This window comes from Leucoraja erinacea, chromosome 16 (assembly GCF_028641065.1).
Source record: "Leucoraja erinacea ecotype New England chromosome 16, Leri_hhj_1, whole genome shotgun sequence".
Classification (NCBI taxonomy): Eukaryota; Metazoa; Chordata; class Chondrichthyes; order Rajiformes; family Rajidae; genus Leucoraja; species Leucoraja erinaceus.
In genome coordinates this window covers 9,208,577-9,232,750 of record NC_073392.1, presented here as the reverse complement: position 1 = coordinate 9,232,750, position 24,174 = coordinate 9,208,577, and the positions used below count along the sequence as shown (strand labels likewise).

Sequence of the window (24,174 nt, the reverse complement as noted above, 5' to 3'; positions counted from 1 at the left end):
ATATGGGGAGAAAGCGGGTACGGGGTACTGCTTTTGGATGATCAGCCATGATCATATTGAATGGTGGTGCTGGCTTGAAGGGCCGAATGGCCTGCTCCTGCTATTTTCTGTTTCTATCCCACTTTCACACTAACCCCCTACATACAAGAGGCAATTTACAGAGGCCAATTAACCTAAAAACCCGCACATCTTAAGGATCATTACCTAAGCAAATGTTGTGTTTTTGTTGAGCCAAGGCTGGAGTTAATTTCTCACCATGCATACCGGCAGATGATTATGATCTGGAAAGAATGTTCATGTTGCAACTACACTGGCCCTTTGTTAAAGATGTGGGAATTCATCTTGTGAAACTACCTTGAAGCATCAGAAAGAAATAATATTATTTTAGTTGGATGATTCGACAAGTTTTACATTTATTGCAAATACTTAATTGCTCATTAGAAGATTTGCTCAAAAGACTGTCTTGCAATAGTTTTCTGTGTGATTTTGTAAATGTCAGTTTAAAGATGGGCCAAGCACGGGGCAGGTGGGTCTTGTGTAGATGGGGCATCTATGGTCGGGATGGGCAGTTTGGGCTGAAGGGCCTGTGTCTGTGCCGTATGGCTATTTAGTTCAATAAACTAAACTTTAAAAAATGGGTTTCTAGAGGAGAGAACCATTCTAGTCTAGAGAACCATTTTTCAGCTTATTTCTGTACCGAGGTACAGTGAAAAGCTTTTGTTGCATGCTAACCAGTCAGCAGAACGACAATACTACATGATTACAGTCGAGCCATGTACAGTTTATAGATACATGATAAAGGAATAACATTTAGTGCAAGGTAAAGTCTGATCAAAGATAGTCCAAGGGTCACCAATGAGGTAGATAGTAGTTCAGGACTGCTCTCTAGATGTGTTAGGATGGTTCAGTTGCCTGACAACACCTGGGAAGAAACTGTCCCTGGTCAATAACGCTGAAGGTACTGTGTGCTGGGAATACCACACTTCAGACTACCTCCAATGTTATGCCCCAATAACTTAAAAGCATCTTAATTTCAGAGGCATGGTGCAGTGTGTCCCCGCATCCACACACAGCATTCAGTGCCGCCAACCCAGTAAGAATCTGTGGGCAATAATAATAACAACTAAACGATTGTATTTTTTCTTTCCCACCATGTTGCATTTTAGGATCCGCACTTACAAAACCTGGAAAGCAAATTTGTCATTCAGCAGAAAATAGTGGAAGCTGCGAGGAAACTGGCCAACGATCCCGAAATAGGCAAGAACGTTAAAAGGAAGAGGAAGCAAGACTACATTGAGGCTCTCAAGAAGCTGCAGGATATCGAGAATGCAAGTAACGAGTACAGAATAAAGAGTGGGAGGAAACCAATTCCAAGAGCCTCCCTCGTACTTCCTGGTAAGAATCTAATTAATCCTCCAATTGCACTTGAAATCATCATAAGATCATGTTCATAAACGATAGGAGCAGAATTAGGTCATTCGGCCTATCGTCTACTCTGCCATTCAATCATGGCTGATCTATCTCTCCCTCCTAACTCCATTCTCCTGCCTTCTCCCCATATCCTCTGACACCCGTACTAATCAAGAATCTATCTATCTGACTTGCCCTCCACCGCCTTCTGTTGCAATGAATTCCACAGTTTCACCACCCTCCTCCTCGTCTCCTTCCTAAAATTCTGAGGCTATGACCTCTTGTCCAACACTCTCCCTCTAGTGGAAACATCCTCTCCACATCCACTCTATCCAAGCTTTCAGTATTCTGTACATTTCAATGAGGTCCCCCCTCATTCTTCTAAACTTCGGCGACTACAGGCCCAGTGCCTTCATACATTAACCTACTCATTCCTGGGATAGTTCTTGTTAACCTCTTTTGGACCTTCTCCAGAGCCAGCATATCCTTCCTCAGATATGGTGACCAAAATTGCTCACAATATTCCAAATGCGGCCTGTCCTGGGCCTCAGCATTACATCCCTGTTTTGTATATAAACCCTCTTGAAATAAATGCTAGCATTGCGTTTGCTTTCTTTACTACATCTTGCCTTCAACTTACCGATTAACTTTTTGGGAATACTGCATCAGCATTCCCAAACGTCCCTTTTAGCCTCCGATTTCTGAATTCTCTCCCCAATTAGACGATTGTATTTATATTTATGGAATCGTGGCATTTCAAAATAAATTGGGTGAATGGGTCATCTTGGTCAGCATGGATAGGTTGGGCTGAAGGGCCTGTTTCTGTGAGGTGTAATCTCACCATTTATTATCTAAATGGTGGCCGATTGGGAAAGGGGGAGATGCAGCGAGACCTGGGTGTCATGGTACACCAGTCATTGAAGGTAGGCATGCAGGTGCAGCAGGCAGTAAAGAAAGCGAATGGTATGTTAGCTACCATTGCAAAAGGATTTGAGTATAGGAGCAGGGAGGTTCTACTGCAGTTGTACAGGGTCTTGGTGAGACCACACCTGGAGTATTGCGTACAGTTTTGGTCTCCAAATCTGAGGAAGGACATTATTGCCATAGAGGGAGTGCAGAGACGGTTTACCAGACTGATTCCTGGGATTTCAGGACTGTCTTATGAAGAAAGTCTGGATAGACTTGGTTTATACTCTCTAGAGTTTAGGAGATTGAGAGGGGATCTTATAGAAACTTACAAAATTCTTAAGGGGTTGGACAGGCTAGATGCAGGAAAATTGTTCCCGATGTTAGGGAAGTCCAGGACAAGGGGTCACAGCTTAAGGATAAGGGGGAAATCCTTTAAAACCGAGATGAGAAGAACTTTTTTCACACAGAGAGTGGTGAATCTCTGGAACTCTCTGCCACAGAGGGTAGTTGAGGCCAGTTCATTGGCTATATTTAAGAGGGAGTTAGATGTGGCCCTTGTGGCTAAGGGGATCAGGGGGTATGGAGAGAAGGCAGGTACGGGATACTGAGTTGGATGATCAGCCATGATCATATTGAATGGCGGTGCAGGCTCGAAGGGCCGAATGGCCTACTCCTGCACCTAATTTCTATGTTTCTATGTATGCAGTGTGACTGAGTCTAACTCAACTCAGCAGAAAAACCTTTCTCACCATTCATAATGTTTTGCATTGACATGATTTCCAGTAAATAGAAGAATAATGTTGCCAGTAATCATTTTGTCGACACTTTTGTGTTCATGATTTCCTCATTGTGAAACATTTCACATTTTTCCCCCCCCCTGTGTAGATGAGATCATACCCTCGGAAACCAGTTCTTTATCGGACACAAACACAGCCGACGATGGTAAGAACTCGAGTTAGAATGCTCTACTTATTAACAGTGCCTGCATGTGCACTTTAATGTTAGGGATTACAGTCGTGCCAAGGCCAGCAGCATAATCAAGGACGAATCGCACCCCGACCGCTCCCTCTTCTCCCCTCCCCCATCAGGCAAGATGTATAGAACTGTGAAAACGCACGTCCAGATTCAGGGACAGTTTCTACCCAGCTGTTATCAGGCAACTGAACCATCCTACCAACAACTTGAGAGCAGTTCTGATCCACTATCTACCTCACTGGAGATCCTTGATCAGACATTCCATAGACGTGCAAGTTTGAAGGTTAATTGGCTTCTGTAAATTCTCCCTAGTGTGTGGGACTGAACGAGTGTACAAGTGATGGTTGGTGTGCCGAAGGGCCTGTTTCCACGCTGTATCTCTAAATAAAACAATCTGTCTACAGCAACAATTCTCGCAACGTATTTTACGATCTAAATGTGAACCAAGAGGTGAAATTGTAATTGTGTGTAGTATGGTATTTGCAGATGAACTGAAAGGTGTACTGAGTTGCTTACAATTTCTAACGTTCTCATTGTTTGTTCTGGCAGATGACGTGCGTGGGGTGCAAAGAAAGCGATCCTTTTCCAGCCAGCAACCACCGAGGCCACTTCCACCGCAGTCCCTCGAGCTCAAACAGAGTCGGCAAAGGAGGAGTTCTGCAAGTGAACAGCTACACGATAAAGGACATCTAGTCCATCCTAGGTAGAGCAATTCCTGATTCTTTAGGATCTGTGTACATCTGTGACTATTTGTATTCTAGACGTGAGCCATTTTTGCTTCTTCAAAGTTGGCTGCGTAACATATGTGTGTTGTTATTGTCAACTTCTTCTTTAACAAGTTATCTAAAGCATCTTCAAGCTGGAGAGGGTGCAGAGATGCATTCCTTTCCTTTGACTTACACACATAAATTCCCTGCTTTGTATCGGAAGGAACATCAGATGCTGGTGCCCTGTCTTTGCCCTTGAGTGGACCTACCCTTTCCCTACCCACCCTCTTGCTACTAATATTGGTATAAAATGCCCAGAGATTCTCATTTATCCTACTTGCTGAGAAAAATTCTTATCATCTTTGAGCCCCTCGAATTTCTTGTTTTAAGTTTTTCTCCTGCTTTGTTGGACCTTGCCTAATTTCAGCTAAATAAACCTTGTATATGTTTCCTTTTACTTTTTTGACTAAACTTGCAATCTCACTTGTCGCCTATGGTTCTCCAACCTCACCTTCCTTATCCTTCATCCCCACAGAAACATGCTGGTCTTGAACTATAATCGACAGCCTCTAAAATGTCAAACAATTGCCACAGACTCTTGCTCATTTGTCTGCCACCCAAATGCCTTGGCTTAGAGTGGTCTGTGTCTGTATCACAGCTGTGTATCTCTGGGGTTATGGTGTAATACTACATGGAAACGGGCCCCTTGGCCCAGCTTGCCCACACCAGCCAGCATGTCCCATCTACACTGTCCCACCTGCCTGCATTTGGGGACAGGTGTAATCTAAACCTATCCTATCCACGTACTTGTCTAAATGTTTCTTAAACGTTACGATAGTACCTACCTCAGCTACCCTCTCTGGCAGCTTGTTCCACACACCTATCACCCTTTGTGTGAAAAAAGGTCCCTAATAAATCTTTTCCCCCCCTCACGTTAAACCTATGTCCTCTGGTACACAAAAAAGCTGGAGAAACTCAGCGGGTGCAGCAGCATCTATGGAGCGAAGGAAATAGGCAACGTTTTGGGCTGAAACCCTTCTACAGACTTCAATCTATGTCCTCTGGTTGTTGATTCCCCAACTCTGGACAAGGAACTCTGTGCGTCTACTTGATCTAATCCTCATATGATTTTTCAGTGCACCTCTCTACAAGATCGCCCCTCATCCTCCTGCGCTTCAAAGCAATAGAGTCCTAGCTTGCTCAACCCCTCTCTTTAACTCAGCCCCTCGAGTCCTGGCAACATCCTCTCTCTTCTCTGCACTCTGCAGTTTTCCCATACAACCTTTGAAAAAAGAAGTTAACTATCATTGGATGACAGTCCCTAAACTCTGTTGCATTGACATTAACATTGATTTGTTTGAAAAAGACTGGCAGAAACTCATTTTATTTTGTGTTTTTTAAAACGAGCCTCTGGCTGAGATATTGTTGAGCACTATCGACTCACCACATTTAAGTTTGTGTTCACTTTGTTTTATGTTTATCAGGAACCTTTCAGATTATTTATAAAGATGTGATCAAAGAAAGCAAGGGTTGCCTTTGAGAAAAGTACCAACATTTTCCAAATGGAATGTAAAAATAAAAAGCTCTTAAAGTAAATAGGCAAGGATGAGAATTCTTAATCGAGTTCTATTCTGAAGAAGGGTCCCGACCTGAAACGTCACCCATCCTTATTCTCCTGGGGAGCTGCCTGACCCGCTGAGTTACTCCAGCACTTTGTGTTTATCTTGAGTTTTATACCAGTGTGCTGTGGGCAAAATCACTTTATAGTGGTTTCCCAGACTCCAAACAAAATTGGTCTCCAATTATTTGTTCAAGAAGGAACTGCAGATGCTGGAAGATCGAAGGTACACAAAAATGCTGGAGAAACTCAGCGGGTGCAGCAGCATCTATGGAACGAAGAAAATAGGCGACGTTTCGGGCCGAAACCCTTCTTCAGACTGATGGGGTCTCCAATTATACTTTATCAGTTCGATTTAAAATTAATGCATCAATTTGGAAAACTTAAATCTTATATATTTCAATGCTGGCACGAGTCAATTAGCCAGTGTATGTTTTCAACTCTCAATCTAAACTAAACCAGCAGAATTATTTAGTGAATATGCATGAGTGACATCATGTTTTCCACTCAACTCTATCCTGGAAGATCCTGAGAGTATGCCACGCAAGATGATTCAGACTTCTCCACAGTCTTTGATGCACGCATCATTATTGCATAATGTTCTACACAACATTCAATGACAGGTAAAAGCACGCGCGCAGAAACGCAAGCACGTGTCTCATGCGGTTGGCCTTTGGCACATCAACACTTGCACAATCAAGTGGTGATCAACAGTGTTTGAAACCTTAACTCTTCTCTGAAAGAGACAGGATGCTTTGGCAGCAGATGGGTCACGATGAAAGAAAGTTACAGACACATTCGAGAAAGAAAACAATGTGTGTGGTGTGCATTTAAAGTGGAGCAAATTTGGCAATCTGATCTAGGAGATTAAATGGCACAAAATTATTTGAAGAAGGTCCCTATCCATATCTTCCAGAGATGCTGCCTGACCCCATTGAGTTACTCCAGCACTTTGTACTTTTTTTGTGGTAAACCAGCATCTGCAGTTCCTTGTGTTTACAAATTTGTCATTGTTACCCTGGCATCTTGTAGTCCAAATTGTAGTAAATATAACCTCATTTACCATATCATAATTCAACCAAATTTGCTATTTGTTATCCCTTCTTTACACCTTAAAAACAAAAGGTGCTGTGTTATAGTCACGTGTCGTAGTCTCTTTGATGCTATTCTTTTGCACTTTGCGATGTTTTCGAAAAACATCAAAGATGCTACATAATTCCAAGCTGCCGGTCCATTTTGTTATGGAAACAAGAAACTGCAGATGCTGGTTTACCGAGGAACAACACAGAATGCTGGAGTAACTCAATGGGTCAGGCAGCATCTCTGGAGAACATAGATAGGTGACATTTTGGGTCTGACTTCAGACTCGATTTTTTAATAGTTTATCTCTGGAGATTTATGCTCCGATGTTTGACCTTTGTTAGAGCATCTGTAAGCCAAGTCATGTTGCTTAATCATTGCCAGACCTGGGGATTTATATTTTGTTCCTCTGATGCAACATGTGGTGCTTATTAGCTAATAAATCCTTACACCGAGATATAAACTTGCAAGACTGCAATCTCTAGATAAGGCAGCAATTACACTAATCAAATCGAAAACCTTGAGCATTAAAAAAAATTAATATGGGAATCATTTACAAACTGGCTTGGATATTCGATTTATCATGGCACAGTTTGCACTGGTGCTTAATTTTTCTTGTTGTTTACAGGCATACAAATGTTGGCAAAGCCTACGGTAATAGCTCATTTGATAAAAGATCTCTCTTACTCTTAAAGTACCGCATTTCTATTAACAGCCCATGTTTATTGCTGAGACGTTTATGCATTTTGTATAATGAACAGAAAAGTGAAATGTGTAGTGTACAGTAGTTTGGCACTATACAATAAACACTAGGTGCAGGAGTAGGCCATTTGGCCCTGCGAGCCAGCACCGCATTGTTCAGTTGCAATCTGGAGAAATTCTGTGCGGCACGATGGCGAAGTGGTAGAGGTGTTGCCTCACAGTGACTGAGACCCGAGTTCGATCCTGACTACTCGCGATGTCTGTACAGCGTTTGTACGTTCTGCCTGTGACCACGTGGGTTTGCTCCGGTTTCTTTCCAAGCTCCAAAGATGAGTAGGTTAATTGGCGTCAGTACAATGAAAATTGTAAATTATCCGTAGTGTGCAGGATAGTGTGAGCATATGGGGGTGATCAATGATCGGTACAGAATCGGTGGGCCGAAGGGCCTGTTTCCGCGCTGCATCTCTGAGCATAAAATATTATCTTGTGATTGCAGGTAAGATTCTTTAAGATTGTCACATTCATTGTAACATGACCAATTTTCAAATGGAATTGTTTTGCAGATTCAACAACAATGAAGGTTGCTACTTGCAGGATATTCTGCACGGCCACAGGGAACTGAGCTCCACACACAGCAGCCCTTACAGATCCCAGGGTAGACAATGCCAGGGAGGGAGAAGTATGCCGGCCACACCAGTACTGACTCGCAATGCTTACAGCAGCAGCCAGCTACGGTATGTTCTTTAAAGGGATTGAATGTTTCTGAAAACAAGACTCCTTAACTTAAATGTACAAGAGTAAGGCTGCTCTAAATCGAAAATGTATTTGGTTGTGTCAATTGTAGAAGGATGTGCAATGTATGTTTTGTGCGTGGGCCACCAGAAGACATTTGCAATTTGATACAATGGGTGTGTTATCGAATTTCAAGTCACAGAGCTTTGGATTTAAGGGGTGGTGTCAACAGATACAAAAGTGACTGACGGACAGCTTGTGTGCGGCACGGTGGCGCTGGGGTAGAGTTGCTGCCCGTTACAGCGCCAGAGACCCGGGTTCGATCCTGACGACGGGTGTTGTCTGTATGGAGGTTGTTTGTTCTCCCCGTGACTGTGTGGTTTTTCTCTGGGTGCTCCAAACATCACCCATTCCTTCTCTCCATAGTTGCTGCCTGGCCCGCTGAGTTACTCCAGCTTTTTGTGTCTATCTTTGGTTTACACCAGTATCTGTAGTTCCTTCCTACACGAGTCCATGCTGACCATCAACCATTAGTTCACACCAGTTCTATGTTCTCCTTCTTGTTGGTGTGGGACTGTTCGGTAAATGTTTGTAACTTTGTCGCTGCCAGGAACGTGGCGACTCTTGTGTACTGCCTGGGGTCTGCTGTATGATTTTACCGGGTTGTCTGCAGAAACAAAGCATGTCACTGTACCTGGGTACATGTGACAATAAAATATCATTGAATCTTACCTATCCACTCCCTACACCCTAGGGACAATTTACAGAGGCCAATTCAGCCACAAACCTGCACGTCTTTGGGATGTGGGAGAAAACCGGAGCACCATGGGGGAAACCCCACGCCGCCACAGGGAGAACTTGCAAACTCCACACAGAGAGCACCCGAGGTCAGGCTCGAACTTGGGAGTGTGGCGCTGTGAGGCAGCAGTTCTACCAGCTACATCGCAAAATTCCTATTCCTATTACTGCCGTGCTAACAGTATGTTTAAATATAGTTTAGAATCCGGTCTAAAGAAATATCATGAATGTCACAGTGACCATTCAAAATGTAGGTATTTATAGATTTTTCACCGTAAGGAATATCACGGATGTAACAATGATCATTCAGAAATCAGATATTTATAGATTTTTCACCTCTGCCAAATGCTTCATATTTACTTATGACAAAGGACAACCTTTCAACTCATCGAGTCTGTGCTGGACTTTAATGCGTCGTCCCATTCCCCCATTGTTCTAAGTAATCTAACACCACCCTAGTTCGCAGTCCACACATCTACAGCAGCGCAGCGGTAGAGTTGCTGGCTTTTACAGCACCTGCAGCGCCGGAGACCTGGGTTCGATCCCGACCACGGGCGCTGTCTGTACGGAGTTTGTACGTTCTCCCCGTGACCTGCGTGCGTTTTCTCCGAGATCTTCGGTTTCCTCCCACACTCCAAAGGCGTGCAGGTTTGTAGGTTAATTGGAATTTGTTCCTTGTGTAGGTTGGTGCTCACATACAGGGTGATTGCTGGTCGGCGCGGACTCAGTGGGCCGAAGGGCCTGTTTCTACGCTGTATATCTAAAGTCTAAAGAAAGGAGAATGGTTGTGAACAGTAGTGAATTGGTCTGCCCAAGATGTATAAAGTACTGCTGCTCCTTTCAATATATAAATGACTTGTGTTTTGATAAGTGGACATTATTACCTCACTTTTGGTAGATAGCGTATATCTCAAAAATGTAATAAAAAGAGATTGGCGGATTGTGTTGGGGAAGGGCTTGATGAAATTTTTCATCCGAGCAAGTGTGAAGGACTAGATCTCGGCAGGAAGATTGCAGGTTGATAATGTAAATTAATTAGTGCAGTTTTAAAAGGGACGCAAGCATTGAATTACTAATGAGTATGCATGCATAATCTTTGAAGATCACAGGACATCGGGTGCTCCGGTTTCCTCCCACACTCCCAACGTCCAGGTTTGTAGGTTGACACAAAATGCAGGAGTAACTCAGCATGTGAGGCAGCATCTATGGAGAGAAGGATTGGGTGACATTTCGGGTCGAGACCCTTCAGTCTGAAGAAGGGTCTCGACCCGAAACGTCGCCCATTCCTTCTCTCCATAGATGCTGCCTCGCCTGCTGAGTTACTCCTGCATTTTGTGCCTACCTTCGATTTTACCAGCATCTGCAGTTCTTTCTTACACATGTTAATTGGCTTCTGTAAATTGTCCCCAGTGTGTAGAATAGAACTAGCGTGCAGGTGATCGCTGGTCATCACGGACTCGGTGAGCCGACGGGCCTGTTTTCGCGTTGTATCATTAAACTCAATTAAATCTCTAAACTAAAGACCATTTGAGAAAGAAGATAGACACAAAAAGCTGGAGAAACTCAGCGGGACAGGCAGCATCTCTGGAGAGAAGGAATGTGTGACGTTTTGGGTCGAGACCCTTCTTCAGACTGGTGAGCTGAGAAAGCTGTTTAAATAGGCACCTGAGATCCGTGGATGCATCGGAAACATTTGAGTACAGAAACAAGGAGGGAACGTTGAACTATGACTAAACAATGGTGAGCCACAGCTGGGGAGACTTCAGGAAGGATGTCTATCCCGGGTGGAGATGCGGAGGAAATGTATTTGGACGATGAAAGAAAGAGGAACTCCCATTTATAAATGCTTTTCACAACATTTACATTCGGTTGCTTACAGCCAATGAGTAACATGCAAGTGCAATTGTATGGTAATGACAAACAGTCGCAGTGAACTTCCATTCAACAAGAACCCACAAACAACAATGTGAATTTGACCAGGTAGTTTTGAAAGAAATTTCTTCAGTCAGTGGGTGGTGAATCTGGGGAATTCACTGTCTCAGACGGCTGTGGAGGCCAAGTCTTTGAGTATTTTTAAGGTGGTGTTTCTTGATTCAGAAGGATGTCAAAGGTTATGAGGAGAATGGGGTTGAGAGGGAAAGATAGATCAGCCATGATTGAATGGTGGAATAGACGTGATGGGCCGAATGGCCTAATTATTATCACGGACTTATGCCTTTAACTTCCCTTTGATACCTCTGCCTTGATCTTGCACCAAGAGGTAACTGTGGTATCCATGGCGTGGATTGGCTTGAACCATTATCTAGTCACAACCTATTTATGATATTAATTGACGTGTAAGTGGGAATAGTGAGTTAAATTGTCTTTGTGGCAAACTAGCATCGGCAGATCCCTGTGTCTAGTTGTTTGGCCTGTTCTACTGGGTCTGATTGCAAATTATCGTGCCATTTCGATACAAGACGATAGAACTTTATTTATCCCAGGTGGGAAATTGATCTGCCAACAGTCATAAAACACTAAATACATGAAACGTGAAATTCAAGTGATGAGTGGAAAGGATTGGGGGTGTGCAAACATTGGGGCAGGGAGTCAGTCTACCCCACGACCGAAGGGGAAGGAGTTGTACAGAGTGATACCCACAGGGGAAAATAGCTTTTCCTGTGGCATTCTATGCTGCATCTTGGTGGAACCAGCCTGTTGCTCAGGGTACTCCTCAGGTTGGACAGAGTGTCAGGGGGTGAGCTGTATTGTCCAAGATGCTCCGCAGTTTGTGGAGCATCCTCCCCTCCAAGACCATCTCCAGTGAATCCAACTCCGTCCCGGAGACAGAGCCAGCCTTCCTGATGTCCTTGATAATTCTGTTGCTGGCCGCCACCTTCGGATTGAGGATCCGAGGATCTCCCCGCTGTTTTATTGTCCTCCTACGTCCCAAAGATGTGTAGCTTGGTTTAGTTTAGTTTAGAGATACAGCGCGGAAACAGGCCTACCGGGTCCGCGCCGGCCAGCGATCCCCGCACATTAACACTATCCTACACCCACTAGGGACCATTTTTACATTTACCAAGCCAATTAGCCTACAAACCTGTACGTCTTTGGAGTGTGGGAGAAAACCGAAGATCTCGGAGAAAACGCACGCAGGTCACGGGGAGAACGTACAAACTCCGTACAGACAGGCCCCGTGGTCGGGATCGAACCCGGGTCTCCGGCGCTGCAAGTGCTGTAAAAGCCAGCAACTCTACCGCTGGGCCACTGTAACTGGCTACTGTAGATGTGTGGACTGCGAACTAGGGTGGTGTTAGATTACTTTGAAAATCAATGTGGGAATGGGACGACGCATTAAAGTCCAGCATAGACTCGATGAGTTGAAAGGTTGTCCTTTGTCATAAGGAAATATGAAGCATTTGGCAGAGGTGAAAAATCTATAAATATCTGATTTCTGAATGATCATTGTTACATCCGTGATATTACTTACGGTGAAAAATCTATAAATACCTACATTTTGAATGGTCACTGTGACATTCATGATACTTCTTTAGGCTGGATTCTAAACTATATTGAAACATACTGTTAGCATGGCAGTAATAGGAATAGGAATTTTGCGATGTAGCTGGTAAAACTGCTGCGTCACAGCGCCACACTCCCAAGTTCGAGCCTGACCTCGGGTGCTTCCCGTGTGGAGTTTGCAAGTTCTCCCTGTGGCCGCGTGGGTTTTCCCCCCATGGTGCTCCGGTTTCCTCCCACTTCCCAAAGACGTGCGGGTTTGTGGCTGAATTGGCCTCTGTAAATTGCCCCCAGTGTGTAGGGAGTGGATAGGTAAGATTCAATGATATTTTATTGTCACATGTACCCAGGTACAGTGACATGCTTTGTTTCTGCAGACTACCCGGTAAAATCATACAGCAGACCCCAGGCAGTACACAAGAGTCGCCATGTTCCTGGCAGCGACAAAGTTATAAACATTTACCGAACAGTCCCACACCAACCAGAAGGAGAACATAGAACTGGTGTGAACTAATGGTTGATGGTCAGCATGGACTTGTGTAGGAAGGAACTACAGATGCTGGTGTAAACCAAAGATAGACACAAAAAGCTGGAGTAACTCAGCGGGGCAGGCAGCAACTCTGGAGAGAAGGAATGGGTGACGTTTCGGGTCGAGACCCTTCTTCAAACTAGTCAGGGAAAAGGGTAACGAGAGATATACATGATGATAAAACAGGCCATTGACAGTTACCAATGTTTCCTTTATCATCAGTAAATTTTTGCGTGTCGTTCTTTCGTTGTTGTTTATCTTGTACAACATAATCATCTGTATCTCTCGTTTCCCTTTTCCCCGACTTATTCTGAAGAAGGGTCTCGATCCGACATATCACCCATTCCTTCTCTCCAGAGATGCTGCTTGTCCCACTGAGTTACTTCAGTATTTTGTGTCTTATCATCAGCATGGTCTCCATGGGCCTAAGGACCCATTTCCTCGCTGTATCTTTAACGTGGTGTATTCCTGGTGGGTATGGAGTGGATGGGAAAGCAGGATAACATAGAACTAGTTGGCGATGGTCGGCATGGACTCGGTGGGCCGAAGAAGAGCCTGTTTCCTTGCAGTATTTATTCAATCTCTCACCGATACTGAGTGTGTTTTCGTATTCCTGTTTTCGCAGACCCGATCTTTCGCCGGATCACTTCAGGCAACGCAGCGGCAGCTTGGAATCCCAGTCCCATCTGCTGGACGAGGTTCCCGGCGAGAGGGCCATTTTCCCCCTCACGGCGGCCCAGCGCAGCAGCAGCACGGAGTTGCTGGACGACGGCTCGTCCTACACCAGCCAGTCCAGCGCCGAGTACTACAGCGCCCCTAGCAAGCCCCTCCAGTACTACAACACCATGACGGTCGGCTGTCGGTCAAGAGAAAAACGGAGACACAAGAAACCGACGATATCTGCCGCTCCGTCGGGAAGCATGCCCAATCTGGCACCGAAAGACGTGCGGAATGGAGTTTACCAAAACTCTTACAATCAGCCTTGCTCTGACTATTATATCCCAGCATATCCTCAGTACAGTGACTATGAGCCTTACGGGTATACGTTCGAGAATGACACCGAAGGCCACTATAACGTCAAAGCCCCGCACAGATCGGTGCATTCATACAACGCTGACCGCTACAGTCGAGACTACGGTCGCTTTTACCAGGAGGATGTGGAGGCCATGTCTCAGAACCCGTATGCCACGCTGAGGAATATGCGCAGGAGAGGGGCCAAGAGTGAACAAATAACCAAAAACATTCAGAAAGCGCTGGTGGCGGAAAGCTTGCGGGGTTGGTACGAGCGAGCGTCGACTCACAAGGATCACGGCCTGCAGGCAGGTTTGGACTCCGAGAGGGGCTCACAGCAGAGTCTGGGCTTCACGTATATGCAAGGTCCGTTCTCGCCGAACAACAGGGCTACGTCTTTCACATCCGGTAAGTGACAGCTCTTCAAGTGTCATCCAGGGTCAATGGATATTTATGGTCGCGCATGCAATTAAACATTACTTAACAAAATCCATTTTGCATATAGTAATGCCGCTGCTGCCATGTGTGGTGCCATTTTATCGAGTTCAAAGTTCGGATTTGACGTGGAGATGATGTTTCCACTGGTAAGAGAGTCTACGACTAGAGGTCTTAGCCTCAGAATTAAAGGATGTTCTTTTAGGAAGGAGACAAGGAGAAATGTCTTTAGTTAGAGGGTGGTGAAACTGTGGAATTCATTGCCACAGAAGGCTGCTGAGGCCAAGTCGATGGATATTTTTAAGTCATAGAAACAAAGAACTGCAGATGCTGCGTTATACCACAAAGTGCTGGAGTAACTCAGCGGATCAGACCGCATCTCTGGAGAAAAGAGATGGGTGACGTTTCAGGTCAGGACTCGGGTCTAATGAAATGTCCCGACCCAATAAATTACCCATCCATTTTCTCCAGAGATCCTGCCTGACACGCTGAGTTACACCAACACTTTGTGTCCTTTTGTTTTGTAAACCAGCACCTGCAGTACCTTGTGTCTACATTTGCTTTGATGTAGGTCTGCTGTAGACAACCTGCTCTTGAAAAGTTGTCCTTTTAATTTCAAACTGATTACTGCTTTCAAAGTACATTAGAAGACTACTCCTTGGTTTGAATTAATGGCTGCTACTTTCAAAATATATTATAACCCCTGAATATTCCCCAACAGCGGGTAACAGGAAAGAGCTAATCAACACCATCATTGGCTTTTAATAGGACCATTTGGGACTTTTACCTTTGGATTAAGTGGCATTGTTCTATTGTAGAATTGATTTTCAGACTACAATATCGCCAATTCAACAAATGGCAAATTACTAGTGAATGGGAATGGCCTCAAAAGTGGGGAGAAAACGTGACAAAACTAAAGTGAAAATAAGAATAACAGAACAGATTTTTGCATTAAACTTTCCCTATTTTTAATAATGCATTGTACTAATTGGAAAGTAATTGGACAGAACCTGTGCAGATCTGTCATTAAATATAATTATGAGTTTTTATTATTTTTTTTTAAACTTGCAAAGTTTTGTGTGCTCATTGATTCAATTGAAGATTGAAGCTGGAGGAGGGACCCAAATGTAGGTCAATTATTACTTTAAACATGAGTTGTTATGATGTAAACTGCATACAGTAGAATTCAGTTGCATAATACGGCGGAATAAATAGCAAGTCGAAGCAAAACAGAACCTGTGTTTTTCCAGTGAATCAAATCCAGAGTGTTCAATTAGTTTAGTTTGGAGTAAAACGGCGCGGAAACAGACCCTTCGGCCCACCAAGTCCGCACTGACTAGCGACCACTGCATGTCAACACTACCCTACACAAACTAGGGACAATTTTACATTCATTAATTTGGAGTGTGGGAAGGAACCGACAATCTCAGGGAAAACCCACGCAGGTCACGGGGAGAATGTACAAACTCCGTACAGACAGCACCTGTGGTCAGGTTCGAATCCGGGTCCCCTGGCGCTGTAAGGCAGTGGGTCTACCGCTGTGTCACCATAGAGTTATCTTAGGAGAAATTTGGAAATTGGCAGCAATATTATGTAAATCTGTCGAGTGTAATGAATATTTATTAGAATGGCAAATGATTGGGTAACTGGTAACATAGAATATAGAACAGTACAGAAGATAGGCTCAAAGAGCTGGAATAACTCAGCGGGACAGGCAGCATCTCTGGAGAGAAGGAATAGGCAACGTTTCGGGTCGTGACCCTTCTTCAGACTGGTCTGACCTACTGATCTGAAGGGTCTCAACCCGAAACGTCGCCAATTTCCCGCGTGGGATAAACAAAGTTCTATCGTACCCTTGGAACCCGAGGGCAACATTTTCACTCACAGGATGGTGGCTATATGGAATGAGCTGCTAGAGGGGGTAGTTGACGCAGATACAATGACAACATTTAAAAGACACTTGTACAGGTACATGGATGGGAGAAGTTTAGAGGGATATTGGCCAAACGTGGGCAAATGGGACTAGCTTAGATGTGGCATCTTGGTCGGCATGGACCAGTTGGGCTGAAGGGCCTGTTCATGTGCTGTATGATTCTGACTCTAAATAAGATATTAAGGGACTGATACATAGGAATGAATTGCAGCAATTTTATTTTTTTAAATGTTTTTCTTTCCATCGCAGTTTCTTCAGCAGCTAGCACTGGAACGTGGCGGAGCCAGATCACTGTGGGCGTCCAGGATTTTGATCATTTACCTTATGCAACTCCTTTCAATAACTCCTACAGCAATACAACATTACACACCAGGTGAGTGTCAGTATAACACACCTGTCTGCTTAGCCTTAAACATACTGCCCTTTGAGAAATAGGCTATTTTTCTGTTCAACAACCATTCCATTTCCAGCAGTACGCAACAAATTTCAATTGTAGGTTACTGTATATTATTAACAAAGACATGTCTGATAGAAAAGAAAATGCATATATAGTGAAGTAATGGGATTTACAGTATTTAACTGGGGATTGCAGGAGAGGTGCACAAAAGTAATTAGCACTTAACATCCGCAAAAGTAAGATTTATGTGAACGCAAGAGATGACGGGAAGAAATTGTCCTCAGTTTCTAATGGTAAAAGCACTGTGTTCAATTTGGAAATAGAGAGGAGAGCACGGCATCTCCTAAACTATACCTTTGGCTCCACAGATGCTGTTTGTCTTTTGCTCTAAATTACCTAATTGCACATTCATCACAACACAATATAGATTCATACAGTGATACAGTGTGGAAACAGGCGCTTCGGCCCAACTTGCCCACACCAGCCACCATGTCCCAGCTACACTAGTCCCACCTGCCTGTGTTTGGTCCATATCCCTCCAAACCTGTCCTATTCATGTACTTGTCTTAACTGCTTCTTAAACGTTGGGATAGTCCCATCCTTAACTACCTCTTCTGGTAGCTTGTTCCATACATCCACCATCCTTTGTGTTAAAAAGTTACCCCTTTAGATTCCTATTAAATCTTTTCCCCTTCACCTCAAACCTATGTCCTCTGGTCATCGATTCATCTGCACTGGGCAAGAGACTGCATACACCCAATCTATTCTCTTATTTTACCCACCCTTCTAATGTTTTTGGACAATGTTTCTTGCATTTAAAATACAAAAAAAAATGTCAACAACCTCTCAGATCCCCCAAGGAGAGCAGTTAAATGTTTTATAAGGACCTTCGGACATCTAATTTTGGATTTAGTTGTTCTGTTCTATTGCAGAATTAATTTTCATACGACAATGTAGCAAATTGGTCAACTGCATCCGAGCCTTACTAGCCTTATATGACCTTAAAATAATGGGGAAGTCTTAAAGGGGCCTTCAGCATTATAATAAGCAATCTATGAATTAAATTGTAAATGTTTGCTATGGTAGGTTAACCATTAATGCCCTAAAATAGAGGGGGTGTGTTCCTGTAATTTGATCAAATGTGAAGACAACATAAAGTTGTTTGGCCAGTGATCATTAGACATTCTAAGCTTTTCACTGTACATCGGTACACAGATTTGGCAGAACTCTCGCCATGTAATTGGCATTTCAGCTAACCTCGACAGCTGTACCTCACTTATGTCGTCTCCGATGTGGACAACATCCATGTTTGTAGATTCACTGCAGCAAAAGCCAGGAGGGCTAATGTTATTCAGCACCATCGGCCATTAAATTGTCACCAGTTCCAAGGTTCAACGATAGCACAAAGTATATTTTAGCACACCTCCATGTTTGTAGATTCACTGCAGCCAAGATCCGGTGGACTAATGTTATTCAGCACTACCTGCCATTGAATTGTTACAGATTAAGGTTTCAGCAGTTGCATAAAGTAACTTGCAGTGGAGATGAAAACTGTTGGGTTTGCAGAATGGATCAAACTTTAAATGTAACATTGTAAATTGGTTAAGCTGAGCATTCTTGTAATGCTGGTTCAAGATAAGTCTACTCACAAGGAAGGAAGTGGTGGAAGCAGTATTGGGCCACCTGGCGTCTTGGGCTACTTCATCATATAATGGACCAACCATGATCCTATTATTATCAGTCAACTATTCCAAACCATCTCCATATTTCCTCATTCTCTTAATATCCCTTAGTGTTGATGCACTTATTGTCTCTGCCATCCTCGTTATAAGGAGATATTTTGCTTGGTGCTCCCATTGTCCAGCAGAGTATCTCGGATTCATTAACTCAAGTGGAGTATTGAACGTTATGTGGGTTGATGGATGTAGACAGCAATTGCCCTTGTAGGCAAGGTGCCATTGGCCATGGTTGCCAATGTACGCTTGTAAAGTGTACAGATGTCCTTGTATGCATTAACACTGTCAAGAGATAAGGAGGGGAGGGAGGGGGGGGGGGGGGATGGAGAATATAATCTGGAGATTTACTTCTTATTTTGCTTGTCGGTCATTTTCTTGTAGGCCTAGCTCCTTCCAGTCTCTTGGCGATCCTTTTTCTGCTGCGCGCCACCATTTCCCCACTGTGGGCACAGCTCCTACCAGTCACTCATCTGCCTCCTCCACCTCCTCCTCTTCCTCCTCCTCTTTTTCATCCACTTCCACTTTCCCCCACAAAGAAAAGGAGTGTTTCCCTAAGTGTACTGACTGCCGCCAACATCGCGTCTACAGAAATGAGATATTCATTAAATACTCATACGCAAAATGTAGTCAGCGGTAGTAAGTATCTTTGCGTGTTTGTGTGCGTGTGTGTGTGTGACTGTTGGTCATTGCGCTTGCTAAAGAGGCTTGACGTTGGCTGAGCTGCTTACGACATAGAACGCTTGCTATTAATGCTTGACATTAAGTTGATCTGCTTCCTACATAGATTGTCTCTCCATGTAATGTTAAGTCATACGTTAAAGCAACAGTAATGTTGTCGTCCTTGTTGCTCTAACAAATAGCCAACAGCTGTTGAACTAAAAGTTTTAGATCTGATAAACTAACAAATGATCCAGCATTCCTCCAAATTACCATTGCAACCTATCTAGATGTATCCAATTTGAAGATATTTGCAGTAGGAAAAAGCGCCTTTGAATTCTACTCCTTTAATAATCTACGCTAAATCATTCTGGATTGATTTGACAATAAGACCTTCTTGGCTTTTCACTAGTTATATAAATCACATTTTTTAAAGTTTCTTCTAACTAGTTCCTCTGTGTTCTAGTAAGCAGAGGCATAGTTGAGGTATTTAGATTCGGGTTCCAATTTGGATTTGTATGGGATCGGCTGAATAATTGGAGTGCTTCAGGCAAATTTGGTATCCCAAATCTAGGAAAAGGGCGGTGGAAAAATTTACAGGATTTGTGTTCCAGAGATTTAGATATCCTGTTTTTTATCTATTGGAAAATAACCAATCAGATCAGTATATTAAAAAAAAATCCATTCCAATAATCTATCCTGAATTGACACGGTTGAAAACGGCTACTCAAAGCTTTTCACTGTACATTGGTACACATGACAATAATCTAAACTCAACACAACTAGACTTGAGGTATTGAGGATGTCTGCAGAATCAAATCTCAGTGTAGTTGGTGATTGAATAATTTTGGAAAGTTGGAACATTCCTAATGCGATGAGACTTTCACAATAATACACTCAACCCCAGTTTGCCATTATTTCCCTTTCTACCTGCCAACCTGAACCAATGTTTAAATGTGGGATAGAATTGTGCTAGAGGGAATAAATCAATCCCTCTTTTAAAAAAAAAAAAAAAAAAAGCAATTGATCGAAAAATAAACCAATCTGTACCAAACATTTCTTCTAACGATTCATATTTGAACCCAGATGTGAATGGCTACAGAAGAAATTGTGGGAAAATAATCTGAAAGTCTGCAACTCTTTGGCAGAAGCTGCCTTGGATAAGATGCAACACATGCTCCTGGATCTTCCCTAATTTCACAGAATATCTATTATCAAACGTAACCTTGCAAGGATAGGACATTCCATTTGTAACAGCGCAAGGGCACGTGCCCTTTCACCTGACACCATTAACAGTTTTCCATTTCTCAATAAGCATATTGATAACAATATTAGTTTAGTTTAGAGATACTGCACGGGAACAGGCTCTTCGACTTATCGAGTCCACGCCGACCAACGATCCCCACACACTGGGGACAATTTTACAATTATACCAAGCCAATTAACCTACAAACCTGTTCCTCTTTGGAGTGTGGGAGGAAACCGGAACACTCGAAGAAAGCCCATGCAGGTCACGGGAAGAAGGTAGAAACCCCGTACAGACAGCAACCGTAGTCGGGATCGAACCCAGGTCTCTAAGGCAAGCAACTCTACCGCTGTGCCACCCCTAAAATACCGGAGATTTGAGGAGTTATCTTGCCTGTAAATCTGTCTTGAGGTAAAATATAAATTGCATGAATTGGTCAAAGGATAATTCCACCCACTTCACAGCTGGAAAGCCAACAATTGAAATAATCCCCGTATTCACGATAAAAACCTGGAGTATTGGTGGATTCCAACTAAAATTATGGTTATTAATTGTACATGTTAACATTAGAATTCTCACAGAACTATTAATGGAATCGTATTGATAAAAGCATTTCAGTCCTCCCGCAATTTGAACTTTATGTAATGTTTGGATATTAAATTTCTAAGCACCATTTCAAGAATTAAGTCATTCATAAAATGCCTGTTGCTGAGTGCCTATACCAACAGTAAAAAGAGGACAGGATCACGATTCTTTGTGGAGTAAATGGATAGATAATGGATTCTCTATTCCACTATCAAAGAGCCACGTGCCCTTTCGAGCCAGTGTACGTATTTAAACTAAATTACCCAAACCTTTCAAAAGTAAACATTTGCAATTTGTGATGAATGTTGTGCTAACCCTTCAAACTAATGTCTTTTTTTTCTTCTAAAATGCATGTCCTTTTGGATTGTTGTTTGGAGTCCATTTTCGTAACTCTTATTTTTAAAATGTTTACCAGACCTTATCCAGAAAGAATGTATTCGGACAGTGGAGACACAGTGCAGCTGGAAAATGACTTGTACGAAGATGAGCAAATGTTGCTATGGCATGAAGACTCTAAACCCGGGACTCTGGTTTAGGTGGCGACTAGCTAGCTGACCTTCCACCTTCCCTGTCCAACAAGTGGAAAACGTAATCAGTGTGCCTTGCATCCTTTTCGATCTGTTTGAAATGCTTTATTTCTACTAATAGGAATCACACTCGGAACATTTCAATGTTTTTCATAAGGTACTCTACCTGGATGCCGGGATGTTCATTGTGCAGAAGGAGTGAAAGTTTTCTAAGTTCTACACTTCACAGTTCAGTAAAGGTTCCCTTAATAACTACAGTACATTCTAAAGACCAACCTCGAAGTAGATTGTGTTTAAATTGAAGCTCGGAAGAATGGCACTTGGAAATCATTTTTTTAAAACTGAAAATGCACTTTTCAAGATTAAGTTGATGAAAGCAAGGGGTTCCTCATTGAGTCTGGAGCAGAACAAGAGGAACTGTGCTTCACGCATAGGTATGCAAGAGGACAAAGCAGGGTAGGAAGTAAAGGAGTACTTTGCAGATTATTAAATGAAGGATGTCTTGTACTTAGGCAAGAAACTGGTGACTCTCTGATTACTTGGACAGAGTTTAGTGGGCTTATAGATTTTCAAAATGATTAGTTGGACACCAGACCAGAAATTAGTGAGAGATGCATTTTGTTAAAGGTTTTTCTGGTCTTTCTAAAGCACAAAGATTCATCATACTTGTGATTCTGAAAACCAATTGTTAATTTAGTCGTTAGACTTTACAAATAGGCTTTCTTTTTGCATGGGAGGGAGGGGGAGGGGATGGAGTTAATGAACTATTGGTCCATGTAATGTCAATTGTTAGTGGACCATATTGAGTAGCACAATTTACCAAGTTATGAAATTATGGATCAAATGTAGCTAAACCGCTGTGTTTCCTAATAAAAAGCACATGGCTTGAGAGAAGCAGGAAAAAGACTAAAACGCAATAAAACTTTTTTTAAAACAAAGAGCACAATCCTAAAACTGGCAGTTGAAGTCAGCACAATCTGGTTTAAATACTTCAGTTTGATTATCTGTTCAAGTTAGGCAAGAGAGCTCTTGGTTGAGATGGTACTGTTATGAGACATGTGACTCGGGTAGAGTACTATTCTCTTGCGCCACCAGAATGTATTAAACTTGGTTTTTAAAACAAAAATCCCAATCATTTCCGACTATTCAAGAGCTGGCAGATGTATATCAGACAGATTATGTATTTATGGTGATGAATGAATGCTCTGCTGAGATTCCGAGAGTCAATGGGTTGGGTGGTAATCTTTTGAACACCTCATTGTCCTCATTGTAATCTCCATCTCGAGGGGGTAGGTTGGAAAATAATGATGTAAAGTGCGGAGGGAAGAATCACCCACAGTTTGGACTTCCACTATTTACTTGAGACTTTTTGAAGAATGACTCAAACCCAGAGATACTATAGTGGTTGACCCCACGGTCAAATAACATTCCTGTCCACTTTCACATTGGGATCTTTGAGCATTAGGACCCAAGTCCACGAAACAGTCTCTCAGCCATGGATTACCTTTTCAGAAGAGAAAAAAGGGATGAAATTGGTTCCTCGCTCTTCGGCCTCTCGTTATCATGGTGAGGTTCAGAGGAACACGGCTCAAAACTCGTCTCTTAAAAGAAAAGTGAATTAACAGAAACATGAATACAAAAAAGGAACAATCCCACAAGTACGACTTCTGCAGGCAACAAAATGAACCTTCGATGTTTTCATTTATACATGAAGTGCTCATGAGGGTCACACTACCTCACTATTTCTTTGAGAATATATATACACGTTCACCAGTTTGGGGGCCAGGCATTCACTACGATGCATGAATTTTATATGTTGAATTCCTGGCAATTTTACTCCAAGCTCTTTAACTGGTGACTCCATGTTTTCCCTCGCTGGTGATCCATGGAAAGGTGCTGTCATTTTCCTTTTGTTTTTTTTTATTGATAATTGTGTTTATGTAAAGATTTGAATTGACTTTTTTTGTGAGCATTTTTATTATTGTTGTTCCAAAGCATGTAATATATAGTAAAACTAATTTGGTAAGCTGGTTCTTAGTCATTTTTTTAATTCAATGAGAAGTTTCAATTCATGTGGAAAATTTGGAACAAAGCGTTTAACTTATTCTTTTGCATATTTGTACAGCTTTACCCAGAGATACTGACATTTTTGTGTATGCCTTTACATTATACTCCTGTCTTCCTTGCTTTGATAAAAATGTGCTTTTAAGAAAAAAAAAAACAGGAGACCAGTAAATAAAAGTGTATGGATATCAGTGCATGTTGTTTTGTTGTAATTGTAGACAGTTGTTTCATTTAGAGATGCAACGGGGAAACAGGCCCTTTGGCCCACCGCGTCTGCACCAACCAGCGACCCCTGTACACTTACGCTACCATATACACACAAGGGACAATTTACAGTTACACAAACCCAACTAACCTACAAACCTGTACATCTTTGGAAGTGTTTGAGAAAACTCATGCAGGTAATGGGGAGAAGGTACAAACTCTGTACAGACAAGCACCTGTAGTCAGGATCAAACCCAGGTCTCTTGTGCCGTAAGGCAGCAACACTACTGCTTCACCTCTGTGTTCTCCAGGGATTTCTTGCTCCATTGTTGGGCAGATCAACCTTTCCTTCTTCATTTGATATTTTCACTGTTATTAATACACATTTCAGCTCATTGGCCTTCATCAGTCATAGAAT

General features: G+C 42.8%; 1 protein-coding gene across 3 annotated transcripts in view; it reads left to right on the top strand.

Moving 5' to 3' along the window:
- LOC129704514 (FERM domain-containing protein 4B-like) overlaps positions 1-23,743 on the top strand; it is a 265,972-nt gene extending 242,229 nt beyond the window's left edge. For 2 of the 3 annotated variants that reach the window (XM_055647657.1, XM_055647655.1), the window contains exons 17-24: positions 1,167-1,395; positions 3,205-3,261; positions 3,844-3,997; positions 7,965-8,135; positions 13,587-14,380; positions 16,590-16,713; positions 18,855-19,109; positions 21,377-21,513. In XM_055647657.1, coding sequence (XP_055503632.1) covers positions 1,167-1,395; positions 3,205-3,261; positions 3,844-3,997; positions 7,965-8,135; positions 13,587-14,380; positions 16,590-16,713; positions 18,855-19,109; position 21,377 — 1,785 coding nt within the window. In that variant the 3' untranslated portion in view covers positions 21,378-21,513. Of the gene's footprint in view, positions 1-1,166; positions 1,396-3,204; positions 3,262-3,843; positions 3,998-7,964; positions 8,136-13,586; positions 14,381-16,589; positions 16,714-18,854; positions 19,110-21,376 lie in introns of all 3 variants that reach the window. The other variant, XM_055647656.1, reaches the window with a different exon arrangement.
- The last annotated feature ends 431 nt before the right edge of the window (positions 23,744-24,174 follow it).